General features: G+C 34.1%; 1 protein-coding gene across 1 annotated transcript; it reads left to right on the forward strand.

Moving 5' to 3' along the window:
* The first annotated feature begins 9,240 nt into the window (after positions 1–9,240).
* LOC141393104 (alkaline phosphatase-like) lies at positions 9,241–11,060 on the forward strand. Its single transcript, XM_073966053.1, has 3 exons — positions 9,241–9,704; positions 9,765–10,776; positions 10,848–11,060. The coding sequence occupies exons 1-3, from the start codon at positions 9,294–9,296 to the stop codon at positions 11,039–11,041; spliced, it is 1,617 nt and encodes a 538-aa protein (XP_073822154.1). The 5' UTR covers positions 9,241–9,293; the 3' UTR covers positions 11,042–11,060.
* The last annotated feature ends 373 nt before the right edge of the window (positions 11,061–11,433 follow it).

Raw genomic sequence — 11,433 nt, forward strand, 5'->3', positions numbered from 1 at the left:
TTCTTACAGTGTTTTTACGGTGTCTAACTTGACCCCCTTTTCAAATCTGGTAACTGATTTTTAACACGGTTGCAGTTGACCAATCGAACTAAAACTTTGCACACTTTTCAGATTTAGATGACAATACATGAATATGAAACCAAAACAAATATGGGGCCATTCTTTCCTATAGCCCCCATATAACGATACCACCCGATTTCCGGTATTTTGCTTTTCAAATCTGGTAACTCGTTTTTCACGCAGTTGCAGGTGACCAATCGTACTTAAACTTTGCACACTTTTCAGATTTGGATGACAATACATGAATATGAAATCAAAACTAATATTGGTCCATTCTTACAGTGTTTTTACGGTGTCTAACTTGACCCCCTTTTAAAATCTGGTAACTGATTTTTAGCACGGTTGCAGTTGACCAATCGAACTAACACTTTGCACATTTTTCAGATTTAGATGACAATACATGAATATGAAACCAAAACCAATATGGGTCCATTTTTTCCTATAGCCTCCATATAACGGTACCACCCGACTTCTGGTATTTTGAGGATTTTGTCTTCGTTTTTAGCCCGAATTTGCTGTAACTTGGCATTTGGATTTCTCAATGGTCCCCACTAAAAATTGTGGACGTAGGTCAAGGTTTAATATAGCCTCCATATAACGGTACCACCCAATTTCAAGCATTTTAATCTACATTTTCTGCTCAAATGGACTGTAACTCGGCATTTGGGGATCTCAGTGGTCAAAAATGTATTTACTAAAAAGTTAAAAATAAAAAATAATTTAAAAAAATTAAGTTTCAGTGTTTTATTTAGAAATGCACTTAAAACTAAAAAATAATTTGTCCCTTAGCCACAATATATATATTCTTTCTCATGATAGAATCTCTCAAATAAAACGCTTGCCGTTTAATTTTGCCACCATTCATAATTTAAATGCAAGCGTTTTATTTGAGAGATTCTATCATGAGAAAGAATATATATATTGTGGCTAAGGGACAAATTATTTTTTAGTTTTAAGTGCATTTCTAAATAAAACACTGAAACTTAATTTTTTTAAATTATTTTTTATTTTTAACTTTTTAGTAAATACATTTTTGACCACTGAGATCCCCAAATGCCGAGTTACAGTCCATTTGAGCAGAAAATGTAGATTAAAATGCTTGAAATTGGGTGGTACCGTTATATGGAGGCTATATTAAACCTTGACCTACGTCCACAATTTTTAGTGGGGACCATTGAGAAATCCAAATGCCAAGTTACAGCAAATTCGGGCTAAAAACGAAGACAAAATCCTCAAAATACCAGAAGTCGGGTGGTACCGTTATATGGAGGCTATAGGAAAAAATGGACCCATATTGGTTTTGGTTTCATATTCATGTATTGTCATCTAAATCTGAAAAATGTGCAAAGTGTTAGTTCGATTGGTCAACTGCAACCGTGCTAAAAATCAGTTACCAGATTTTAAAAGGGGGTCAAGTTAGACACCGTAAAAACACTGTAAGAATGGACCAATATTAGTTTTGATTTCATATTCATGTATTGTCATCCAAATCTGAAAAGTGTGCAAAGTTTAAGTACGATTGGTCACCTGCAACTGCGTGAAAAACGAGTTACCAGATTTGAAAAGCAAAATACCGGAAATCGGGTGGTATCGTTATATGGGGGCTATAGGAAAGAATGGCCCCATATTTGTTTTGGTTTCATATTCATGTATTGTCATCTAAATCTGAAAAGTGTGCAAAGTTTTAGTTCGATTGGTCAACTGCAACCGTGTTAAAAATCAGTTACCAGATTTGAAAAGGGGGTCAAGTTAGACACCGTAAAAACACTGTAAGAATGGACCAATATTAGATTTTATTTCATATTCATGTATTGTCATCCAAATCTAAAAAGTGTGCAAATTTTAAGTTTGATTGGTAAACTGCAACTATGTGAAAAATGAGTTTCCAGATTTGAAAAGCAAATTAGATAAAACACTGTAAAACAGTGTAAAAATGGACCAATATTGGTTTTGAGTTCATATTCGTGTATTGTCATCCAAATCTGAGAAGTGTGCAAAGTTTTAGTTCGATTGGTCAACTGCAACCGTGTTAAAAATGAGTTACCAGATTTGAACTAAACACACACCAAGGCAAGTTAAATAAAACACTGTAAAAAATGGTAAAACTTAGGAAAAAGTAGTAAAGGCCAATCTTGTAGAGAATTTTTAAATCTGCAACAATTTTTACAACTATTACGATAGGACTAACAATTTCCAAGCAAAACCGTGAAAACCTAAAAGACCCCTAAAATGTGATCTTTGACCGCGATTTATTTGAAAATCCCTACTGCGATTTTTTTTTTTTTGATTTTTCTCATCTATGAACATTATAGTTTCAGAATACGCAAAAACTTCCCAGGTGTAAACACCTTCCAATTAAAGTTAGTTAAGGCGCGCACCGTGTTCTTCTTTAACATTATACCAAAAATAAAGAATGCAGCCGGAACAACAATCATGAAAATTTTCGACTTATATTATTTTGTCACGACTTAGCTAAAATCTTGCGATAGCAGAAAAAATGGTAATTCTCCGTACTTTTAAAATTCTGGGATATACCATAACGTGGACCTATATTTTTTAATCATATAGGTCCAAAATACTGAAAACGGGCGCAACTTTTATATGGCGACTATACCGAACGTGGTTCGATATGATTTATTTTCAGTTCTAAATATTCGAGGACTTATATTTTATACTGTGTAAAAAATTAAAATTGTATTCTAAATATTTCATATAAAATCAACAACAAAACCTAATAAAGCTTTACGTAACGCTACACACCACTTTCAATTTTCATGATTTTTGGTCAAGTTGGGCGCCCCCCGAAATGAAATCCTGCGTACGTCCCTAATTTAGGGTTATGAGGTGTTTGGCAAGTAGTATGCAACAACAATTTGTAAAAAGTCCTACTTTTTCTCTGTAGAAATTTGTAGCACCTAAAATTTAGATTCAAACAAGCGTTTTATTTGAGAGATTCTATCATGAGAAAGAATATATATATTGTGGCTAAGGGACAAATTATTTTTTAGTTTTAAGTGCATTTCTAAATAAAACACTGAAACTTAATTTTTTTAAATTATTTTTTTTAGATATAGAAGTTTAAAATGGGACAATGCCAATGGAGGGATTTTTAAATAAATCGCGGTCAAAGTTCATATTTTTAGGTTCATTTTAGATTTTCCAATAAAACGTGAACTTTGACCGCGATTTATTTGAAAATGCCTCCGACGATTTCTTTTTGTATTTTTTTTTTATCTATGAACATTGTAGTTTCATAATCCGCTAAAACTTCCCAGGTGTAAGCACCTTTCATTTTAATTTATTTAAGGCCAACGTGAGAAGTTTAATTAATTTTTTTATTGTATGAGAAGATGTTTTTGTACTCGATGACACGAAACACTTTGCTGGACTCAGGTCTTGCAACTTATTGGAACTAGAATTCAAACATTTCTTAAATTTGTATTTTTTAAAGCCTAGTTTTGAAAAATAACAATCGATCCTTAAGGAACGGAAGTACCGATATGACTTAAATTTAATTTGGACAAAATATTACGAGATCCAAAACTTTGACCAAATCGGTTGATGCGTTCGAGAATTATCATGCGCTCCAGCCTGCCGGACAACTGAGGTGCAGGTGGACGGGCTGTCCGTCCAAAAGTGTATCTTATCTCGTAACCCTAAAGGCCTGGGTACATAAGCTGCCTCGCCTGGTTGCCTTGCTTTCCTGCTTCATTTCTGACATAACAAAAATAAAAGAATAAAGAAGGAAAGGGCAAGGGCAAGGCAACCAGGCGAGGCAGCTTATGTACCCAGGCCTTAAAGGCTGAAGGTACAATTATACTTTGTGGATGATAGGGAAAAAATGCAAGTGAATATGCTACGACTGCATATATACACTCCGGTTCATCTGAATAGAACCAACCAATACTTGTCTACAAATACCGTTATATCAGACGAAAGGAGAGGAATTGTAAATTATATTTTTGTGGACGTGTAGAGTATATAGTAGCCGATATTTTCAATACCTAACATGTTTCACATATGTGTCATAACGGTACTTTTTACTCCCTTTATGAAAAAATGTCAAAATATTAGCATTTTTTAATGGTTCGCCAGGATAGAACCACCCTAAGAATTTACACAAATCCTTTGTTAGATGTGGTAAACTTTACCAAAAAACTATTTATAATTATAAATAAATGCCGTGAGTGTTAATTGCTATCAAATATTGTGCAAAAATTTGTATTAGGGTCTTGAAAATTGATGAAAATCGATGCTTAGAGCTCCAAAAAATATTTTTATGAAGAAATCGGTAGAAACAATTTATAAAGACAAAATTTTATACTGATTTATGTTCAAAATTTTGTATACTACAATAAACTTATAAAAAAGTCACATTTGATAGGTTTATAAGTCCGAAACAGAGGAAATATGGTAAAGATAATTCAAAATTCTACCTTTCCAATCCAAAAATTGATATTTTATCTCAGGAAAGTAAATGAAAATCGATGGGTTCCGCCCAGTTTCGTTGGCTGTGGACATCTACAGGTCCAAAAAATAAAGCAAATTCCACCGCCGAACGCTCCATGTCACCATCAAGTCCTTGGAATTTCAAAAGGTTCTAAGACATTTGATGTGAAGAAACATCTTAGCGATAGGGGAAGGCACACGTTAATTTTTTCGAAAGGAAAGGGTTTCATTGTGATGGTTATGATGTTCACACATCTTTTACTCATAGTATAAGTACCGAAAAAATATTTCTGATCCGTTATTACACAAAAAAGAGCGCGTTTGTTTCTGTGCTTTCCATGTCATACGATATCTTCTTAATCAAAGCCCTTGATGTTGACATGCAGCGTTCGGCGGTGGGATTTTCTTTATTTTTTTGGAACTGTAGATGTCCACAACCAACGAAACTGGGTGGAACTCATCGATTTGCATTCACTTTCCTGAGATAAAATATCAATTTTTGGATTGGAAGGGTAGAATTTTGAATTATCTTTACCATATTTTCTCTGTTTCGGACTCATAAACCTATCAAATGTGACTTTTTTGTAATTTTATTGTAGTATAGACAATTTTGAACATAATTCAGTATAAGATTTTGTCTTTATAAGTTATTTCTACCGATTTCTTTATAAAAATATTTTTTGGAGCTCTAAGCATCGATTTTCATCAATTTTCAAGACCCTAATACAAATTTTTGCACAATATTTGATAGCAATTAACACTCACGGCATCTATTTATAATTATAAATAGTTTTTTGTTAAAGTTTACCACATCTAACAAAGGATTTGTGTAAATTCTTAGGGTGGTTCTATCCTGGTGAACCATTAAAAAATGCTAATATTTTGACATTTTTCATAAAGCGAGTAAAAAGTACCGTTATGACGCATATGTGAAACATGTTAGGTATTAAAAATATCGGCTACTATATACTCTACACGTCCACAAAAATATAATTTACAATTCCTCTCCTTTCGTCTGATATAACGGTATTTGTAGACAAATATTGGTTGGTTCTATTCAGATGAACCGGAGTGTATGTATATTCATTATGGAATTCGTATTTAATAATGGCATGATGTGACATGAAGACTTAATTCAGATGTCATTGGTAGTTTCTCCCAAAAAGAGTATACAAACTAAAAACTTGAAAAAAATCTTACAAAATGTCATAATGATGCATATTTTCTGTACAGAAACTTCAGAAAAATATAAGTTTTCATTTGAAATCTCCTAACATACAAAATATTTATGACAAAGAAAAAATTTAATAATTGGTAGCTTAATAAATTTTGTTCGACCAAACCATTTGCGTACGTCCCTGACCCTAATATCCAACAAGTAAGAACGGCGTAGAGTTAGGCCGGGCCGAACTTTTTGTACCCTCCACCGCCGCTGTATTGAAGTCAATATGAACAATTAGTAACTACTAAACTATTTTTCTACGTTAAGTATATATCCTTGGAGGAGAATAATATCTTCACTGATGATAATCACTTTATACTGATAATTTTCTGCGTGGAGGTTTTCTACCCTTTGAGATTCCAAAATATCAAGTTAAATCCACTTCAGAAGAAAAAATGTAGCAGCACTCTTTAAAAGGGGCAATCGTTGTTCTTTCTGTCCTGTGACTGAACAGAATACCAAATTTCAGTCATGTCGGTGGGAAGGTACCATTTTATGGGGACAATATGAAGACGTGGACCTATACCGAAATATTTCAGGTGGAAATTTGTATACCCCCAGCAAAGACTAAATACCAAATTTGGACATTTCAGTGGTATATTGGTATCTCCATAACGAAGACTAAATACCAAATTTCATACTTTCGGTGGGTTATTGAAGCAAAAGCCACCAAAATACCGAAAATCGGGAGGAACCGTTCTATGAGTGCTATATGAAGACGTGGACATATACCGACAAATTTCAGGCAGAAAGCTTTATACCCCCAACGAACACTAAATATCAAATTTCTGACTTTCGGTGAGATATTGAAGTTAAAACCTTCAAAACAATAGGGAGCGGGGTACTTCCCTATGTCATATTTAAAAAACGCCACGTCTTTATGAATTAAAATCGAATGCCGTCATAACTCAACATAGGTTTTTATGCAAAGAACGTTTTACCACGCCCACTTTTTTCAATTTAATTTTTTTCTGCAAAAACTACTGAACCGATTTTCCTGAAATTGCCAGGGAATGACAGGAATGGCTCCCGAAAAAAGGCTACATATTTTATTAATTCGAGAGGGGGCGGGGTACCTCTTTAAAAAAACTATATTTGCAAAAATAACGCATGTATAGGTTTAAAAATTTACGGATTAATCTACAATCTAGGTACTTCTTTGGGGCCTAAAGGCCCGACGACGCCTATTATTTTAAATATGTTATATTTCCAATACTACTGAACCGATTTCCATCAAATTTGCAGAAAATGTTCAATGTTTGCCATTGTTGTGTATATTTTATGAATTTCGAGCTTTCCAAAACTACTGAACCTAATTTCATGCACTTTTCAGAAAATGTTCAGGAATGACCCGTGGTCCAAAATGCTATATATTTGTAGAAGAATTTCGGGGGCCTATTGTTCTAAAATCGCTATATTTGCTAAAGTTATGAGTGCATCGGCTTGCAAATTATTTTTTGTGACAACGCCACTTCCTTGTAAACGTGGACAAAAATAGAAGGATTTGTCCTAGTACTTATGAGGGCATAGGAATGAAAAATACCAACTTTGGTGCATATCGGCTCAGATTTGGATATAGTCCTCATATATATCTTTCCCCGATTTTGCTAATACTCAGTCAATTTTAAGAGAATAGCCTTCAAGTTAAATATCTGATATTTTCTTATGCCCCTAATTTTTTTAACGATTTTGAAAAAAATCGATTCAGGTTTGGATATAGCCCCCATATATGTATATCTTTCCCAAATTTTACAATAAATCGGTCAATTTTAATTGAATATTTTTCAAAATTAAAGCCGATGTTTTCTTAGGTCGTTGATCAGTTTAATCGATTTTGACAAAAATCAGTACGGATTTTAATATATATATATCAAGGTTTTTTTAGAAAATTAACTTATGTTGAAACTGAGGTATGAGGTATTGTTACTCGGGAAGATTTGTAATATACCATGACCTGTGAAACTTGCATTTTTCGTACATACTGTTTATGAAAATGTGGTTGTGTCTCAAAGAATCGGATTTTGTCGGATGTAGTTTTTGCATAATTTTATTCGAAAGGGATGTCGGTTTCATGTAACAAATGGCCGAAGCTCCAGTTTTTAGATACACTCCATGACAGAAGCGACGTATAACATGATATTGATCCAATCAACATAACGGTAGTTTATGTATGAACATTTTATGTAAACTTTTTTGTTCGCAAAAAGGAAGACTATTGTTCATTCTTTAATTCCCAATTTCAAAGTTTTAATATTTCTATTAACTTGTTTAAATACAGTTTCTTGAACATGTTTTCCTTTTTTATATAAATTTCAATATAAGCTACATACGAACAATTTTCTATGTTTGAGCAGCTATAACTTTATAGTAACAGCATATATCGACAAAATTCTTTCACGATTGTCCTATTTGAAGTGTTCTCTATGAAATAAAATCATAAAATTGTAAAAAAGTCGAGAACATATTTTTCTATTTTTGTCCACTTGGGCACCATTGTGCAACGTCGTAATTGACGCTTCTTAAAACATCGTATGAGCAATTATTTTATGTTAGCACTAAAAATCATATCAGAACTTTATGCTATTTATTTATTTTAAAAAAACCTTTGTTATTTTTTATTAGGATGAACATCACGTTATATGACAGACAAACCCTGTTTAACTATATTTAGATAATACATGTATATAGCATGAAATTTAAACAAATATAAACGAAATGCCGAAAATCGGGAGGTACCGTTCTATGAGGGTTATATGAAGATGTGGACCTACATATATCGACAAATTTCAGTTAAAAAGTTGTATACCCCCAACGAACATTAAATACCAATCTTCAGTCTTTCGGTGCGATATTAAGGCCGCAACCTTCAAAATATCGAAAACTGTGAAAAACGGTTATATGAAGGCTACATGAAGACTTTGACACAACAAATTTTAGGTAGAAATTTTTATACGATAACCAAATACCAAACTTCAGCAATTTCGGTAGGATGGATATTGAGGATAAAAGCCTTCAAAATACCGAAAATCGGGAGGTACCATTCTATGGGGGCTATATAAAAACGTGGACCGATGTAGCCCATTTTCAATTCCAAACATCCTGGGAGTAATAAAAACTTCTATACCAAGTTATAAAGCTCTATCTTAAAATTGCGAGTGGTATCCTGATTTCATGAGACGGACGGACGGACATGGCTATTTCAAATTAGAATTTTATGCAGATCAAGAATATTTCGATGTGCTGCAAACGGAATGACAATTTTAATTATACCCTCCATATTACCATCACATCAAATGTAAAAAGTATTATAATATTTATAAACAGACATTTGGGTTGCTCTAACATATTGACTGTGCCAAAAATTTAAACTTGTTTAATTATTTAGTCTTATCTTAATTGAAAAGCTTTAACTTGTTATCACTATGTTTGTTAAACAACTATGTATTCAGAGGCGTGAACAAAAAGAAAAACACTATAAATACCAACATTTTGTATTACATCTGCACAGTTTGTGGGAAACCATTTGAAAACTGACAAATCTCTTTGCCATAATCTCGCAAAAATGGCCGGAAAATTCGCCTTTACACTTTTTACCTTTTCGCTTATAATAGCGTTGAGTTCTGCTCGTATTGTGGATGACTTCGGTTTTCACAATCCCCAAGTTCTAGCAGGTCAAACGGTGGGAACAAAGAATACAGCTATAATAGGATCAATGGGTGAGGGCAAACCTACTCCGGAAGAAGAAAAAGATCCCGAATTTTGGCGTACGTTGGCAAGAAACGAAGTTTTGAAAGCACTTGAGTCCCAAAAGCTAAATGTGAACAAAGCCAAGAATATTATCATGTTTCTGGGTGATGGCATGTCCCTGTCTACGGTGGTATCGGCTCGGATTCTGAAGGGTCAGCGAAAAAATCATACAGGAGAAGAAGATGCCTTAAGTTTTGAAAAATTCCCCCATATGGCATTGAGTAAAGTAAGTAAGACATTTGCCAAATTCAAGATACCGAAATAATATATTTTTGCCCATATTTAGACATACTGTGCCAATGCCCAGGTGCCCGATTCCGCTTGTACCGCAACTGCATACTTGTGCGGTGTAAAGGCAAATATTGTGACCATTGGTGTAAGTGCCAATGTGGAATACAACATCTGTACTGCCAGCATGGATCCAGCAAATCACGTATCTTCCATTGCTGCCTGGGCTCAAAAGGCTGGCAAATCAACTGGTTTTATAACCACAACAACGGTAACTCATGCCAGCCCATCTGGTACGTATGCTCATGTTGCTAATCGCATGTACGAGAGTGATGCCGATGTCATGTCCTATGGACAAGATCCAACCACATGTATGGATATGGCTCAACAGCTTGTCACCCAAGAACCTGGACGTAATCTCAACGTCATTATGGGTGGTGGCATGTCTAAATTTATACCCAAAACCGTGATAGATGCTTTCGGTGAGAATGGCATTCGTGAGGATGGTAAAAATCTTCTCTCCACCTGGCAAGCTTTGCATCCAAATGGAGTTGTTGTTACAAATCGTACACAACTCTTGAGTGTTAATACCACCAATGTTTCCCACATTATGGGTTTATTCAACAGTAATTACATGGATCTTAATTCTATTTCTGATAAAACAAAACAACCCTCATTATCGGAAATGACCGAGACGGCTTTGAAACTTTTAAAACGCAACGACCAGGGTTATTTCATATTTATCGAAGGAGGTAACATCGATACTGCCCATCATGCAAATTTAGCTGCCATGTCATTAGATGAGACCTTGGAATTTGAAAAGGCCATACAGTTAGCTCGTGATATGACGGATCCCAAGGATACACTCATTGTGGTTACATCCGATCACGGACATGGTTTAACAATTAGTGGTTATCCTGGTCGAGGAGCACCAATATTGGGCCTAAGTACACATGATGTTGGCTCAGATGGTTTAAGGTATTCCACCCTCAACTATCCCATAGGACCAAATCAATATGTCGATGAAACTGGTAATCGTTTGGATTTGGAACAAATTCCTCGTGATATTTGTAAGAGACTTGAAACAACATATCATAAGTTTATTAATGGTTTAGCCTTTCATTGTTATTCATTTTTCCAGATACTGTTTATCCTAGTCAAGTAAAATCCTCCATGGGTGTTCATTCGGGTGATGATGTTGGCATATTTGCTTCGGGACCATTCGATCATTTATTCACTGGAATATTGCAACAGAATACAATTCCCCATTTGATGGCTTATGCAGCTTGTATTGGTGATGGACCAACAATGTGCGATGACAGAGGAGTGGTTTAAATGTGCATCTTCACTTCTCGTAGCCTTATTAAAAACTATGTAATAAACAATTTTTCAAAATTATGTCATAGAATGTGTTATATATTTTTGTCAAATATAAATATATGGGGATTTCTGATTGAATTTGGAAACTTTTTCAGAAAGTGGTTTTTGATTTCCTTTATTTTGACAAAACATTTCAGTATATTCTGAGATTTGTTTTTTTTTTGTTTTTTGTTTTTTGACTAACGGTTCCATAGATATCGCGCCTTGAGAAATTCGTATTCTGTATAAACTATATGAAAAGAAATACTTATAACTTCTTTAATATTGGTCCAAATAAAAAACATTGTATTTTTTTATGTACTGAAGCAAACCATTAGTTATATTTTATGAATTACCTTCTTTTTATT

The sequence above is a fragment of the Musca autumnalis genome, unplaced genomic scaffold (assembly GCF_047663935.1).
Source record: "Musca autumnalis isolate F117 unplaced genomic scaffold, ASM4766393v1 scaffold_2, whole genome shotgun sequence".
Taxonomy (NCBI): Eukaryota; Metazoa; Arthropoda; class Insecta; order Diptera; family Muscidae; genus Musca; species Musca autumnalis.

Bases quoted from the DNA above. Each gene is read 5' to 3' on its own strand.
- LOC141393104 (XM_073966053.1), top strand. From the start codon at position 9,294: ATGGCCGGAAAATTCGCCTTTACACTTTTTACCTTTTCGCTTATAATA. The intron at 9,705-9,764 runs GTAAGTAAGACA...GCCCATATTTAG, and splicing joins CCCATATGGCATTGAGTAAA to ACATACTGTGCCAATGCCCA. The intron at 10,777-10,847 runs GTAAGAGACTTG...TCATTTTTCCAG, and splicing joins ACAAATTCCTCGTGATATTT to ATACTGTTTATCCTAGTCAA.